This window comes from Leuresthes tenuis, unplaced genomic scaffold (genome assembly GCF_036924035.1).
Source record: "Leuresthes tenuis unplaced genomic scaffold, fLeuTen1.0.hap1 SCAF_15, whole genome shotgun sequence".
Classification (NCBI taxonomy): domain Eukaryota; kingdom Metazoa; phylum Chordata; class Actinopteri; order Atheriniformes; family Atherinopsidae; genus Leuresthes; species Leuresthes tenuis.
In genome coordinates this window covers 804,603-820,671 of record NW_027325369.1, presented here as the reverse complement: position 1 = coordinate 820,671, position 16,069 = coordinate 804,603, and the positions used below count along the sequence as shown (strand labels likewise).

Here is a 16,069-nt window from a genome sequence, read left to right as displayed (position 1 = left end):
TACAGTCCAGTAGAACTGTTATTGCACAAAGTCATCTTTTAAGATGCTTCTATTACTCAGTTTTTGTCCAAATCATCACATAGCAGATAAGGGCTAATGAAGTCATTTTCTACTACAGCATTTTCATGAATTTCAATCCGTTAAGATGTACCTAATTCAGTAACCAAAGAATGTCTTGTGCCTTCAATCTCATCTGTGGTACTAACACCATGGAATACCCTGTGTTATATATGATATGATCTTATTTGTGGCACTATATACAACAGAACGTTTTGCTATATTAAATAGATGTAATATTCTGCAAAGGTTTTTTTCAACTTGTCAAATGTAATTCATATTCACAGAAGTCCTTTGTATGTTACATTCATTTTCTACTTCTCAGAGAACTAAAATTGGCTTAGAAATTCACAAGGTTTTCGGTTAACATCTCAAATTCCTTCTGTCTCAGGGAATGGCGTCTTGTGTGGAAAGACAACAACCTTATCCTCAACATAAAGAAAACCAAAGGGATGATTGTGGACTTCTGGAGGACTGGCATTGCCTGCCCCCACTTCACATCGACGGTAGAGATGGTTCAATCCTTTAAATATCTAGAGGTACAGGTAACTAACACCTTCCCTCACTGCTGGCGTCCAAATGGCTTTTTGTTTTACAAATGGAAAATTATATATTATATATTTGTAAAAACCAACACACAAGTTACAAATAGGAAAGTTGTATTTGTGAATAGCAAAACACATGCAACTGGAGGCATATTTGTCAATCACCCTCTGTGCATTTTCAGTTATTTTTGAGACAAATTTAAGCCCATACTTTTACCATTTCTGCATCTTGGAAGGACTTCTTGTGCTTCGGTGGCTGCCTTCGCTTTTGTGGTCAACTGTGGGAAAAAGGACAGCTGTCCAGACAACTTTAGTTCCTTCACCTTTTCTTTCTCATCTGGCTTTTCGGAGGGAAGTCACTGTCGTAGTTTCTATGAACGGTCCCAAAATGCCACTCCACATTTCCCTTCTTCAGACTAGCGATACTAGACCAGCAGATGAGGCAAACTCACCTTTAAAATGACATTGTGAAAAGAAAAGTCCTCCCATTCTGTATGGAAGTGGCTTCTTACTTGGTCCAGCTCCTTTACTCATTCTTATACCCTTTCTTATGTTAAAAGAAATACTAACTAGGCAACTCGGTAGCAACCCGGAGTACCCATGTCTCAGAAGAGATCCTGTATATCAATCACGTGCCGGATTTCATTATGAAGATGGAATATAGGCTAACATCTATTTTTTTTCAATGCTATGTGATCTACCAGTAGATTGTGATCGACTTAGAAGGGACATAACAGACTGTACTTCTTAAGGAAGCTTAGGTCCTTCAACGTCTACACCAAGATGTTGCACATCTTCCATAAGGAAAGAGCAATAATTGCAGCATCTGTTGGTGCAGCAGCATCACAGCCAGAGACTCAAAGAAGCAGAACAAACTGATAAAGAAGGCTGGCTCTGTGCTGGGGACTGCTCTGGAGCTCCAGGAGCTGAAGAATGCAAAGATGCATGCTCCACAAATGAATCAACATGAAGAACTATGGTTAACTGTGTGGAAACAACAGAGTGTGATCAGTTTAAGGCTTCTTTAACTACAACGTAACACAGAGAGATACAGGAGATCCTTCCCGCCAACAGCAGTAACCACACATGAAAGTTTATAATGATTGTTCAGAAGAAAAACAACAACAAAACGTACATTTACAACAATATCATTTCCTTTTGTGATAGATAAAATGCTTTATTGAATTTAATTTAAAAAGAATTACTTTGTCCCACCTCTGCTGACCAGTAAAAAGTTTGAATTTAAACTCAATTTATTACAATTTGAATTGATTTTTAAAAAAAGGGAAAATGTATATTAACCAACATGTAAACAAGTTGAGCGTAAGTGTGCCTATGTTAGACAAAAGGCTTGCGTTGGTTTACTTAAACAGTTTTTACACTCAAAATGTAGGCTGCAACTGAACATTTTCATTTCTGCTCATCAAATCTCAGTCGATATTGAAATAGTCAAATGGCAGCAAAAAACAGAAATTCAGTTTCAGTAAATACAAATAACAGCTGTTTTATAGCTTATTTTTCTGGCAATAAATAACTGTAATAGTCAAAAGAATGTCTTTTTACCCAGGAAACAACTGTAATTATTGTTTATTTTGCAACTTTTCATTGTGACAGGACAGTTTCCACAGCAACGGGATGACTGGTGTCGTCACGGTAACAGGTTTTAAAGTCAAACAGTCGGCCATCGAGGAACGAGCAGAGCGACTTCCATTTTCCTCCCCTCAAATTAACACTTTTCAGCTTCAACTTTACTCTGGAACTCAATGACTCTGAAAACTAGAGCTCAAAGAGGAAATAAATACAACTCTGAAATGATCCGATTGTCACCCTGATTGGCTGTCAAAGTGAAACTGTGGAACCTTTAGCTGGCCAATCGTAAAGCCAGCACACAAGGACTCAGCTGGGGGAGTTTCCTCTCAGCCCCAAAGGGACCAACCTTGGCATTGGCCTCCAGGCCACGCCCCTACTGCCCCTTCCTCCTCCTCCCACCCCTCCCATGGCAGCTCCTTCACTGCTGGGGAGGCTTGGCACTTTGACCCCGCCCACCTTCATGTGCAACAAAGGGGGTGGGGCCAGGACACCTTCTTTAGTGCTGTCGACAGCTGGTCCCGGCTGCTGCCCAGTCTCTGTGTGGCCATTAAGCCCGGCAACTTCACAGTCCAGCTGCAGCGGCTGGGGCTCAGGGGGGGGTCTCTGCTCCTCAGCTACACCCGACTGTCTCAGCGGTGACGGTGTCTCCGTGGCAACAGTCTGCTGGTTAAGAAAGGAAATTTCGTTGAGGAGGGACGACAGGTTCTTGCTGTTAGGGTCCGACCTGGTGTCCAGTGCTGGAGGCCCCCCAGGTTGTACGTCTGAGAGATGGTCTGTGCTGGCTGCAGGACTCTTTGAGGACACAGGACTGAGGGTCTGAGGCTGGTCCTGGTCTCTGATGAGGTCGGATTCAGCAGAGAACACCAGAGGCGAGGAACCTGCGGGGATCAGCTGATGGTGAGGCGGCTGAACGAGGTGCAGCAGGTTGTTGGAGGCCACGGCTGAAAATAAAAACAGTAACGATCAGAAGCTGCTTCATCTGGCATTCTGCACTTTTCAGACATGATGAAAACAGGATGATTTGTGCCTCCTTGTCTCCTGAAAATGATCATACCCCTGACCCTGTGCTGACTTATGGCATTGAGAGAGAACAGTTAAGTGTTCCCTCATAACCCTGAAGGTAATCAGTCAGAAGAGGTTGGCTCCTTGGTATAATTCACAGCTGCTTTAAAGCAGACTGCAAGAAAGCTGGAGAGACAGTGGCGTTCCTCTAATTTAGAAGAGTCTCAATTAGTCTGGAAAGATAGTTTGATAACGTATAAAAATAAAATATAAAAAGCGATACCATTTTTCAGGTAATTCACACATGCATACAAGCTAAACGTTGGGTTGAGACCACTTTTTCAAAACCTTTTGATAAAAATGGAAGTTTAAAAACCAACCGGATGTGGTTGGATGTTTAAAAGAAGATGGGAGAATGCCAGGTGTTAAGAATTGGTAAGATACTGGGAGCAATTGTGTCCAAAACATCTTTAAGAATGATAGCAAGGCAGCATGTGGCTGACAACATGTGATTATTTTGGTTAAAAGCGACAAAGAAACTAAAATAAATGTGCAAAATATGATCGGGGAGGATTTATAGACTTTTTTATCTAAAAAGAACTTCTCCCAAAGTTCTTTGAAGGGTTCACTAAAAGGACAGGTACAGTTGCTCTGAATAAGATTCAACGGTTAGAGCCATTAGCTAAAATAAGCTCTTGCAACTTTTACAGCGGATTGAAACTTTTTCATCCCAGATCTCACAGAGAAGATGGAAACTACGTTCCTTTCTTCTACATCTCCTGGACAGAATCACCCGTCCAGGGCTGGGGTCTTCCCAACAGAAGACCAGCTTCTCTACGTTAATATTAGGATTAAAAGCCGTATAAGATGCAGAAAACTTGTGGGCAGAGTTAAAAGAGCTTGATGATTAAGACTTAAGTGGGATAAAACATTAAATTAGGTGGCTTTGTGCCCACAGATGTCCTGTAACGTTGAGTCATAAGGTCCAGGGTATAATGGAGTGTGTGGGCTCATCTGAGGTAAACCATCTTAAAATATCCACAAAAATCAGTACAGTCTGATTTATTAGAGGTAATAAAAGCACGGCATGACCTGAATTATTTATTGTTCTAATGTTCGAAAGGCCAGGTGAAGAAAAAGGGGCGGGGCTTTTGGATGATCATCATCAACGGCCCATCGGTGGGTCTGTGGTGTGAGATCATGGTGGCGATGATAGAGGGGGGGTTCAGGTTTTAGCTGCTTGCTAATCCTTTGTAGAACCCGCTCAGAACCGGCTCTTGCACCAACACTTTGGAAGAAAAGGGGCGACACAGGCCCTCTTTGTCCTGCTGGATGAACTCTAACAACGTCCCACCATAGAATCTACTATAACTATAGTCTTACCCTCTGAAGCCTCTGAAGAGGATGACCACGCTGGATTCTTACTGCGAGACAGGATGTTGGGAACGATCTTAGGCTGCTTCCTCCGTCCAGGTGCATTATGGGACACGCTGTGATGAGCCTTCTCCACCTGTGGAGCACTCTGACTGCGAGGCTGCAGCTGGACAGCAGGAGTGGGACGCCCCAAATCACAGGTGGGTGGCGTTCGCAGCCTTCGCTGCAGGTGGAACGATGTGCTTCCGATGTCGTCCTCACTGTCTTCCGTAGGTGGAGAAGTCGAAGCCGCCCCCCTTGCTCGTGGCCGATTGGCTCGTGGTTTCGATGACAGGTGCTGGAATTTTTTCTGGCTCTTACCTGCAGCCACAAGTAGAACGACAGGTTACAGCTCCGCCTACACGAGAGCACAGAAACACGGCGAAGGAATGTCTCCGTGGAAAACTGCATCATCGCTCAGGTCAGTGCTCAGGAGCCTGAAAAGCCCCCATCCACCTGATCTAAGTGATGCTTGAAGAGGTCTTCGCACACCGTTCAAACTCTCAGGATTTTGGCCTAAATTTGGTACAAAATAGATGGTTAAATTTGGGCTCATTACATCTATAGATGTGCCCTGATAAAAATGTCATTTAACCTAATAAAAAGAAGAAATGTAGAATAAACGAGTCACTAAACGGGTTATAGAGCAGATAAAAAGAATAATACTGTAGTGTCTGTAGGTGTTGTTCGAGTTCTATGTGAAAAGATGCTGATTCAGAGTCAAACGGATTGATAATTCCTGTCCAACTCCACACATTCCTGCTGACTTTTCTCTCAGTTCATCCCTTCTCCTGCTTTCTAACACGTAATGTAAGCCTCTGGAAGGAACTGAATCTGGAGTATTTAAGAGGCTTTGGGGCTTTTTGAGTGGCTTTGGGGGCTCACTTTGTGCACAATGAGGCCCTATCTGCCATCTACAATGCTGTGTTCTCAGGAGGGTTTAAGATTCAAAGCCAACAACAGCCTGACCAGCCACACCTGATATGTTAGAGAGAGGTTCAGGCATCTCAATGTGGTCCAGAGGCGTCTTCAGACTCTCCAGCTCCCTCTGCAGTGTCTGGATCTCAGGGGGAGCCTAGAAAAAGCAGTCAAAGTGGGTTTTGTTTGAATTTAGTGCTCTTATAGAGGCAGAGTGGTCCAAACTTAACTATCTCCTCATGCAGGTCTTTTTCTCAGATTTGTTGTGGATGTATCATCATAGGTGTAATAATAGTTTTTTTTTTTCTTTTAGCATTCTCGTTAAGTCAGGAGCTGCATGAACACCCTGGATGCCCACAACAGTACACACCTGATCCAAAAGTGGCGCCTTTGAAGGGTTTGTGGTGTTCATGGCTGAACTGAGAGCCTCCACCTCGTCCTTCACACTGCAAACAAAGACAACGTGACAGTCTATGGTTCTACACCTTCACACACAGCTGATATTACAGTCCTGGACCTTCTGCAGGCACACAGCCACAGCCAGATGCTGTATGCAAAGGCAGTATCATTTCAAAGTCCATTTGGTGCTGGGAAACCTTGTTATTGATCAGGTGACTGGCAGTTTGGTGAACTGACTGCAGAGAACTGGCTTCACTACTCACTCTGAGCTGCTCATCACCCTCTCCGGCCTCCTCGGAGCCTCCTCCAGCTTCTTTAAGGGACCGGCCCGCGTCTCCTCTTCCTGCCCCGCCTGACACGAGCTCAGCTGGCTTGCAGCTGTTAGCTCACCAGCTGAGGCAGCACCCTGCCAAAAGCACCACACCTTATATTTGAACAGTACTGAAAAGCAGCTCTTTGTGAAGAAACGTCATGTTTTTACACAGGCCGCTGTCAAACTGGCCTCTTTAAAAGCTCTGCTCGAGTTAAAAATGATTCAGACTTTCTAAAAAAAACACCTGATACCTTTCTAACATCTCAATTCAATTTATATTCAGCATCTGAGCTAATCCTCTGCTTTGAAGCAGTAAACACGAGTGGAGGGGGCGATCCATTCTAATTCTTTTGCACTTTTTATCCTATTATCATTCACTTCATAAGCATTTGTGCAGCAAACCCCTTCTTTAGGTTTAGACCCTGAGCCCCACACTGATGCATCAGTCCGTGTGTACAGAACAAATTAAAGACATTGCAAAGTGCTCTGAAGAACCTAGAAAAGGTTAATGAACATGCTCTCTCATCACTCACATTAGTGGAGGTTGTCCAGGTGGATTCTGTGTCTGTGACGGTCTCTTCATTAGATGATACTTGGATAAACTTCTCCATCTCGTCTGGTAGGTCCATCACGTCACCACTGGTCTGCTCTGCTGGCAGAGAGCAAAAAACAGTGTCAGCTGTGCCTCAACACTAAATTGGATTAAGCGGGTATAGAAAATGGATGGATGGAGTGTTACAGCAGAGTTTGTCGACTAACAGAGGTGGTGCAGGGGGAGAAAGCAAAGGTGAGGCTGCAGGGCCAGAGCACAAACCACCAAAACTGCTCTTACCACCATAGAAGGACTGTTAAACCTGGGTTAGGGTATACCATAGGAGGACTGTTAAACCTGGATTAGGGTATACCATAGGACTGTTAAACCTGGATTAGGGTATACCACAGGAGGACTGTTAAACCTGGATTAGGGTATACCATAGAAGGACTGTTAAACCTGGATTAGGGTATACCACAGAAGGACTGTTAAACCTGGATTAGGGTATACCATAGAAGGACTGTTAAACCTGGATTAGGGTATACCATAGAAGGACTGTTAAACCTGGATTAGGGTATACCATAGGACTGTTAAACCTGGATTAGGGTATACCACAGAAGGACTGTTAAACCTGGGTTAGGGTATACCACAGGAGGACTGTTAAACCTGGGTTAGGGTATACCACAGAAGGACTGTTAAACCTGGATTAGGGTATACCACAGGACTGCTAAACCTGGGTTAGGGTATACCACAGAAGGACTGTTAAACCTGGGTTAGGGTATACCACAGAAGGACTGTTAAACCCGGGTTAGGGTATACCACAGAAGGACTGTTAAACCCGGGTTAGGGTATACCACAGAAGCACTGTTAAACCCGGGTTAGGGTATACCACAGAAGCACTGTTAAACCCGGGTTAGGGTATACCACAGAAGGACTGTTAAACCCGGGTTAGGGTATACCATAGAAGCACTGTTAAACCTGGGTTAGAGTATACCATAGAAGGACTGTTAAACCTGGGTTAGAGTATACCACAGAAGGACTGTTAAACCTGGGTTAGGGTATACCACAGAAGGACTGTTAAACCTGGATTAGGGTATACCACAGAAGGACTGTTAAACCCGGGTTAGGGCATACCACAGAAGGACTGTTAAACCTGGGTTAGGGTATACCACAGAAGGACTGTTAAACCCGGGTTAGGGTATACCACAGAAGGACTGTTAAACCTGGGTTAGGGTATACCACAGAAGGACTGTTAAACCTGGGTTAGGGTATACCATAGGACTGTTAAACCTGGATTAGGGTATACCACAGAAGGACTGTTAAACCTGGATTAGGGTATACCACAGAAGGACTGTTAAACCTGGGTTAGGGTATACCACAGAAGGACTGTTAAACCTGGGTTAGGGTATACCACAGAAGGACTGTTAAACCTGGGTTAGGGTATACCATAGAAGGACTGTTAAACCTGGGTTAGGGTATACCACAGAAGGACTGTTAAACCTGGATTAGGGTATACCATAGAAGGACTGTTAAACCTGGATTAGGGTATACCACAGAAGGACTGTTAAACCTGGGTTAGGGTATACCATAGAAGGACTGTTAAACCTGTATAATACCATAGACTGTCAGGATGGAGCATCATGGGACAGAGACATTTTTTAACACGAGAACTTGAGGCATTTACAGACCCTGTCCTGTGTTACATAAAGAACTGCACAGACACCGTCAGTGGATAAACAAGGTCAGGTCTATCCCAATCAGAAGCCCTGGAAGGCCAGTGAGGTCCAGCAGCTGCTGAAAGGGAGAAACACCATCTTCAGGTCAGGAGCCAGGGCTCTCTACAGCACGGCCCGAGGCAACCTGAGGAGGGCCATCAGCAAGGCCAAGGAGGACTACAGGAGGAGGATCAACTACCACCTTGGCAGAGGAGCTGCAGCCGTTCTTTGCTTGTTTTGAGGTGGAGCCATCAGAAGCAGACGAGTGCAGACCAGCTTGCTCCCCTCAGGGCTGTGCACTGAGCCCCCTGCGACTGCATTCCTGTTCACTCTCGCAACTCCTTCGTGAAAACTACTACTACTACACAGTTCTCGCTTCGCCGAAGAGCCTATAGCGTCTTCAAGACACGTGTCACCCCGTCATCCTCTGTTTGAGCTGCTGTCCTCAGGCAGCAGCTGCACTTCCTCAGGGAGAACAACCTGGACAAGAAGCTGCCAACTAGGGCCTTCACAGGAGGCCCCTCCTACCCTGCCCATCACTCGTTTGACCGGCTGCCCTCTGGACGGCGCTTCAAGTGCATCAAGTCTCACACACAGCTTCTTCCCCTCAGCCAATAACTGCAAATAATCACCAACAGGTGCCCCTTCACCCCCACAGTTTTTTTTCTACTGTGTGTGCAAGTCAAAATGTAAATATAGGTGCATGTATATAGATATATCTACATATACACTGCTAAAAAATAAATAAATAAAGGGATCAATAAATAACACCTCCTAGATCTCAATGAATGAAATATTCCAGCTGAAAATCATTCATTACATAGTGGAATGCATTGAGAACAAAATAAATAAAAATGCTCAATGTAAATCTAAATGATTATCCCATGGAGGTCTGGATTTGGAATCATACTCAAAGTAAAAGTGAAAAATCCCATCACAGGCTGATCCGGCTTCAGTGGAAATTCCTCAGGACAAGTCAAAATGAGGCTCAGTAGTGTGTATGACCTCCACCTGCCTGTATGACCTCCACCTGCCTGTAGGACCGCCACCTGCCTGTAGGACCTCCACCTGCCTGTAGGACCTCCACCTGCCTGTAGGACCTCCCTACAGCTCCTGGTATGCTCCTGATGAGGCGGTGGATGTTCTCCTGAAGGATCTCCTCCCAGACCTGGATTAAAGCATCAGTCAACTCCTGGACAGTCTGTGGTGCAACGAGGCGTTGGTGGATGGAAGGAGTCAGGTCTGGGGAACAGGCAGGCCAGTCCATAGCATCGATGTCTTCATCAGGCAGGAACTGCTGACACACTTCAGCCACATGAGGCTCAGCATTGTCATGCATCAGAAGGAACCCAGGACCCCAGGACCCCCTGCACCAGCATACGGTCTCACAGTGGGTCTGAGGATCTCATCCTGGTACCTAATGGCAGTCAGGGTACCTCTGGCTAGCACATGGAGGGCTGTGTGGCCCTCCAAAGAAATGCCTCCCCACACCATTACTGACCCACACTGGCCCTCATACCCCCTCATGGAATCCTGCTGGAGGTCTTTTTGCAGGGCTCTGGCAGGGCTCCTCCTCTTCCTCCTCGCACAAAGTGCCTTCAGATGACATTTGTTGTAATTTGGCGCTATATAAATAAAACTGAACTGAATTGAAACAAAGGAGGAGGTGGTGGTCCTGCTGCTGGGTTGTTGCCCTCCTGCAGCCCCTCTCTTAGTGTACTGGCCTGTCTCCTGGTATCTCCTCCATGCTCTGGACTCTGTGCTGAGAGACACAGCAAAGCTTCAGCTCACACTGATGGGCCATCCTGGATGAGCTGCACCACCTGAGCAGGTTCTGTGGGCTGTAGATACCGCCTCATGCTACCTCTGGGGCTGAGAGCACTGAGAAAATGCAAAGGTGACCAAACATCAGCCAGAAAGGATGAGAACTGGTCTGTGGGCACCACCTGCAGAACCACTCCTTTATGGGGGTTGTCCTGCTAGTTGCCTCTAATTCCCACCTGGTGTCCATTTGCACAGCAGCAGGTGAAACTGATTCACCATCAGTGTTGCTTCCTAACTGGACCGCTTGATTCCACAGAAGTGTGCCTGACTTGGAGTTACACTGTGCTGTTCAGCTGTTCCTTTATGGTTTTCAGCAGTGTGTATTCATGTATATATATGTGTGTGTGCATAGTATGTGTAAATATGTATACACATATGCATAATTCTTCTATACTTTACTCTTTTTATCTCTTTTTTGGCTTATGTGGAGCACCCACAGCTCCGCTGTACCTCAGTGTGCAATGAAGTCTATTCTATACATAAGTTGAGTCTCCCAGCTTGTCTGTAACTTTGACTCATGTCACTGATGATGTCTGATAGCCTGTTTCTGTTCAGACCTGCTGACGGAGCGAGTACTGACAGGTATTCATCCCTCCTCCTTCTCAGCCTCCTGGTTTTCCTCCTCAGGGCCCTATCAGTCCACCTCAGCTCCTGGATCATCTTCACTGCCTGCAACATAACACAGCTCTTGTTTGTCTACACACCAACAAACACGGTGACAGAGGTGCTTTGTCAGCTGGTCTCTGACCCTTTGCAGTGTGCATATCCTGGACATCTTCTCTCCAGTTTGTACCACCTCCCTCATCAGAGCACTGAACTTCTGCCGCAGCTGCACCCGACGATTCTTCTCATGCACGTTGTGAAGGTGGCGCTGCAACAACACAAACATCTATGTTTCAGAGCTGCTGGAAGTTGTGATCCGATCCAGATGTTTATCTGAGCCCGTCTCTATGACCACAGCAGAACAACGGATAGTTCATTCATCAGCATTAGCATTAGTTTTTACTTTTCCTGGCTGACCGATTCACTTTTAGGTCTGTAAAACAGTGGCTCAGCCTGTCATTTAACAGCTAATTCTGCAAATATAAAAACCTCAATTCAGATCTAAGTTATTTGGAACTTCAGCTCCCACTGAGTAAGAAAGAAGAGGAAAACTTCAGAGGAAGTCAGATCTTACATTTCTGGTTATAATCGGCTGCTTCTCTTCGCCCTCCGATTCTCTAAAGTCTGACGAGTTCTCTGTGTCGCTGCTCGACATCAGGTTCACCACTTCTTGTGTCTCTGTGGGGAGGCCCGTCTCATCGTCCACACAGATAATGTCTAGGTCCACTGGGTCGAGAGCCAGCTCCTCATCGTGGCTGAGCATGTCAGCGGGGAGGTTGGATGCTGGTGGTGGGAGTCCTCTGGGAATGGGAGTCTCCGTGGGCACCAGGGAGGTGGGATAGATTTGTGGTTGGACTCCCATTGCCTCAGTACCCAGCGAAGCAGCATTTACTGTCGCAGTTTCCCCCCCCAGCTCAGACCCCCGAGTCGTGGAAGGTTTGAGGGAGACGAGGTTCACAGAGCCTGGAGCCGTGGTGAACAGAGTGGGTGGCTGTGTGTAAGAACGGACTGGGTCGCTGTCGGTGTTAGCACTGGGGATTTTAAGGGTCCATGTCCCCTTCTTAGCCAAGGAAACACTTCCTTGGTGGAGGGGGACAGCAACGTGGGGCACAGAGACGGAGGAAGATGACGAGGGTATTGATGATGATAACAAATACTTTGACACAGATGAGCATAAGGATGAGGGTGAGGAGCCTGAGGATGGAGACGAGGATGAGCTAGTCAGAGGTAGCTGCTGTCCATTGACAACAGTGACAGCTGGTGCCTGAAAGCCTGAAGTACAGGGGACTGTGGAGGAGGACAAGGATGGGGAGGGGGGACCTGGGAAGGAGGCAGAGAGGGTAAAGGAGTCAAAAAAGACAAAACCAACCATTAAGATAGACTACCAAACAATTAACTGGTTGTTTCTGTTCACTGATGCCCCATTTTTGGTCTACAGCTAATAACAGTTTAACAGACCACAGAAACCTTTTAAAGAAGAGGTCTAAAGTTCTTGAAAAAATAGTTGCAGTTCAACTTTGTGATCATTTACATAGAAATAATCTGTTTGAAGAGTTTCAGTCAGGATTCAGAGTGCATCATAGCACAGAAACAGCACTGGTGAAAGTTACCAATGATCTCCTCTTAGCCTCTGATAGCGGACTTGTTTCTGTGCTTGTCCTGTTGGATCTCAGTGCTGCATTTGATACGATCGATCACAGCATTCTGTTACAGAGACTTGAACATGTTATTGGGATTAAAGGAACTGCATTAGGCTGGTTTAAGTCATATTTATCTGATAGATTCCAGTTTGTTCTTGTAAATGAAGAATCTTCCTCACACACCAGAGTAAGTCATGGAGTTCCTCAGGGTTCTGTGCTTGGACCAATTCTTTTTACTTTATACATGCTCTCGAGGAATCTAAATATCTTCCGAAGGACGCCGACTTTCACCAAACTGTTCTCGGTGAGTAGATGAACGTATTTCATGCCAGAAATAAGGTCCAGGTTTAAAAATACCAGAGTTCCCCTTTAAGATTCTTCTCCTCACATATAAAGCTCTTAATGACCGAGCTCAATCATATCTTAAAGATCTCACAGTTGGATATTTCCCCAACAGAGCACTTTGCTCTCAGGCTGCAGGTTTCCTTGTGGTTCCCAGAGTTTCTAAAAGCAGAATGGGAGGCAAAGCCTTCAGTTATCAGGCCCCTAAAAGCAGAATGGGAGGCAGAGCCTTCAGTTATCAGGCCCCTAAAAGCAGAATGGGAGGCAGAGCCTTCAGTTATCAGGCCCCTAAAAGCAGAATGGGAGGCAGAGCCTTCAGTTATCAGGCCCCTAAAAGCAGAATGGGAGGCAGAGCCTTCAGTTATCAGGCCCCTAAAAGCAGAATGGGAGGCAGAGCCTTCAGTTATCAGGCCCCTAAAAGCAGAATGGGAGGCAGAGCCTTCAGTTATCAGGCCCCTCTCTGTGGAACCAGCTGCCAGTTTGGCTTCAGGAAGCAGACACCCTCTCTACCTTTAAGATCAGGCTGAAACTTTCCTTTCTGATAAAGCTTATAGTTAGGGATGGCTCAGGTGAGCCTGAAACATCCCATAGTTCTGCTGCTATAGGCCCAGCCTGCTGGGGGAGCTCCCATGATGCACCTCTCCTCCCTCCATGTACAGATGACATCATTGCTGTCATTAACTTGTGTTTCTCTCTCTCAGCAGGTATCTCTGGCCTGGTGTTACGCTTCTTGTTGTCCCCTCTTTCCTGTCCTCTCAGCCCCAGCTGGTCCAGGCAGATGGACCCTTCCTGGTTCTGGTGGAGGTTTCTGGTTTCTGTAACCCTAAACCAGTCACAATGGCAGCGCTGTGTCTGAGGCTGAAGATCAGCAAGTTTTTATTAATAACCAGACCCCTTAAACTAATTCTACGTACCTTAAAATAGCAGATTCAGAGTCATACTGATCATCCCAGTTTGCACCTAATCCTGCTGTTTGTAAGTTTTGGAGAATGGATACGATCTCAACCACTTAGATTCAAACCATCAACCTTTTTCCTCTGCATCAACGATTCCTGCGGTTCAATATCCTCCTAGTCATCAGGTTTAAACCCATCCCCTCTCAGATCTGGACACTCACCTCTCTGAATGGATGGCTTGGAATTCACAGGTCTCAGCTGGCTGATGGGAATTAGTTGGACAAATCTTCCATCCGGTTTACGATAATACTGCATGCCTGATGCTGACCGAACCACCTGCAGGACAATCTTCTGACGAGTGGAGGGAGGGGCCGGGATTTGGGGGGGGTTCGGTGAAATTGGATCTGTCTTACGAGAACCGGGGACCTGAAACAGCAACACCTGAGAGCCTTTATGAGGCGCAGAGCCCAGAGACGGATGCACAGGTTGACCCACAGAGCTGCTGGGCTGAGAGCCTGAACACATAAGGAACAAAGTACACTTAGAGGTCTAGAAACATGGTTCATCAAACATTTATCAAAGTCAAAAGAAAAAAGAAACACATTTCTTTTCTACTCTGAGACTGTAAGCATGTTTGCTCACCTGTGGGTGAGGTGGTTGGGATGAGGGGTGTGACTGAGGGCTCTGGGCTGACTGGAGTTGTGGCTGCAGTAAAGCTAGAGAGCACAGAGGACGCTGAGGAGGTGGTCTGGGGGGTCCGTTCTGAACTCTGAGCAGGTTTGCCGGACGATAAGAGAGAAGGTGGAGAAGCTTCTCGCTGCCTGTTGGACCCCACCCGGCCAGTGAGATAAGCAGCCAGACGATTTGCAGGGTGGAGAGCCCCCATCCTCCCCAACTGGATCTTTGCCAGAGGATAGAGCTTCCCGTTGACCTACAGAGGGACAGAGAGGAAAGTCAGGGAGTTGATCAGTGCATTTGAAGGTGCTCCTGAGCCCACGCAGTGAATTCCCAGACAGAATGATGTCTGTGTTTAATGCAGCGCTGTCTGAGGGCCTGAAGACCATGTCCCCTGCTCATAGAAATGTCTTCTGATTCTCTGAATCTTTTTTTAAGATGTTATGTTCTGTTGACAGTGAAATACTCAAGTCACGATGTACAACAAAGGCGCATCAGTCCATGCTTAAAGAGGCATTTGTGAAGGCTTCTGACACTCTAAGGTGCCAATCCAACATTTATGGTTAGTCATTCAGTAGATATTTTTTAATCAAATGTGAAAGTTTTTAAGCTTCAGCACAGTAAGTTGTTTCATACACTGAGTGCTAAGCCATTATAAATCTAAGTGGCAGAGTGAAGTAGAATAAGTGCAGAGAGCAGATTACAGGTGTTAGAAGCCTTAGGAGAGGATGTGTTCTCTGAAGAGACGTCCTCAGAGATTTCTAAAGATAGGGCATTGATAGCATTTGGTAGCTTGTCCCAAAACACTCTGCAGACTGAGACTGCCTTGTGTGTAGGGATAGCAATACCAGACAGCATTCCTAAGAGGAAAACAGCGGCCCACATGGTATTCTGATGACTGGCTAAATAAACATTCACAGTGTAAGTTGGCATTAACCAAGTTAAGTTAACCTGAGGTCTGAAAGCAAAGGATTTGAAGGATGTTGAAATGTATACACTTTAAAGAAACCCTGTTAGTTCATACAGATTTAAAGAACGGTTACCTCGGCAACCAGAGATTGTCAGAGGCATCAGCAAAGCCAAAGCCCACAGTGCCGGTGTTCTCATAATAGTTTGCAACACCATTGTTCTTTCCCTTTTCCCCCATAATAATACTTGAAAGGAGAAATTAAAGAAAGAGAGGGAATGAAGAGAAAGTGAAGGAGACAGCTTGAAAAGATAGACACCAACAGCCAAAAACCATGTAATCAACGGCTGCATCTGTGGAGAGTGTATGTAATCTTGTTTGTGTGCAGTGGAATTTCTTGCTCCTCTTGGCCTATTACAAATCACCTTATTTCTCCTTATAATTTACACATTTTGCATAGTTAACTCTATAGCATACTTGTTATATTCTAACGCTCACTCTAACAGATCTTTAGTCTTTATTTTTCTTTAGTTTTTCCCTTATAGTTAGGGATGGCTCAGGTGATCCTCAAACATCCCATAGTTCTGCTGCTATAGGCCCAGCCTGCTGGGGGACCTCATCTGATTTTTGTGGTTATTAACTTGTGTTTCCCTTGAAAAAACCCCAGCTGGTCGAGGCGGATGGCCACCCTTCCTGGT

At 45.7% G+C, this 16,069-nt stretch overlaps 2 protein-coding genes across 8 annotated transcripts in view; both read right to left on the bottom strand.

The window, feature by feature from the left end:
* The window catches only part of jmjd7 (jumonji domain containing 7), a 172,935-nt gene extending 171,113 nt beyond the window's left edge, over nucleotides 1-1,822 (bottom strand). Inside the window, exon 1 of the mRNA XM_072365307.1 lies at nucleotides 1,818-1,822. The gene's annotated coding sequence lies outside the window, so the exon portion shown is untranslated. The remainder of the gene's footprint in view (nucleotides 1-1,817) is intronic.
* Nucleotides 1,741-16,069, bottom strand: part of mgaa (MAX dimerization protein MGA a) — a 41,872-nt gene continuing 27,543 nt past the window's right edge. For 4 of the 7 annotated variants that reach the window (XM_072365285.1, XM_072365288.1, XM_072365289.1 and 1 more), the window contains exons 15-25: nucleotides 14,432-14,720; nucleotides 14,011-14,304; nucleotides 11,486-12,231; nucleotides 11,057-11,179; nucleotides 10,866-10,977; nucleotides 6,771-6,889; nucleotides 6,188-6,330; nucleotides 5,896-5,971; nucleotides 5,586-5,682; nucleotides 4,578-4,928; nucleotides 1,741-3,133 (exon numbers count right to left, since the gene is read on the bottom strand). In XM_072365285.1, the coding sequence (XP_072221386.1) occupies nucleotides 2,499-3,133; nucleotides 4,578-4,928; nucleotides 5,586-5,682; nucleotides 5,896-5,971; nucleotides 6,188-6,330; nucleotides 6,771-6,889; nucleotides 10,866-10,977; nucleotides 11,057-11,179; nucleotides 11,486-12,231; nucleotides 14,011-14,304; nucleotides 14,432-14,720 (2,985 nt within the window). In that variant the 3' untranslated portion in view covers nucleotides 1,741-2,498. The remainder of the gene's footprint in view (nucleotides 3,134-4,577; nucleotides 4,929-5,585; nucleotides 5,683-5,895; nucleotides 5,972-6,187; nucleotides 6,331-6,770; nucleotides 6,890-10,865; nucleotides 10,978-11,056; nucleotides 11,180-11,485; nucleotides 12,232-14,010; nucleotides 14,305-14,431; nucleotides 14,721-16,069) is intronic. The other 3 variants (XM_072365286.1, XM_072365290.1, XM_072365291.1) reach the window with 3 other exon arrangements.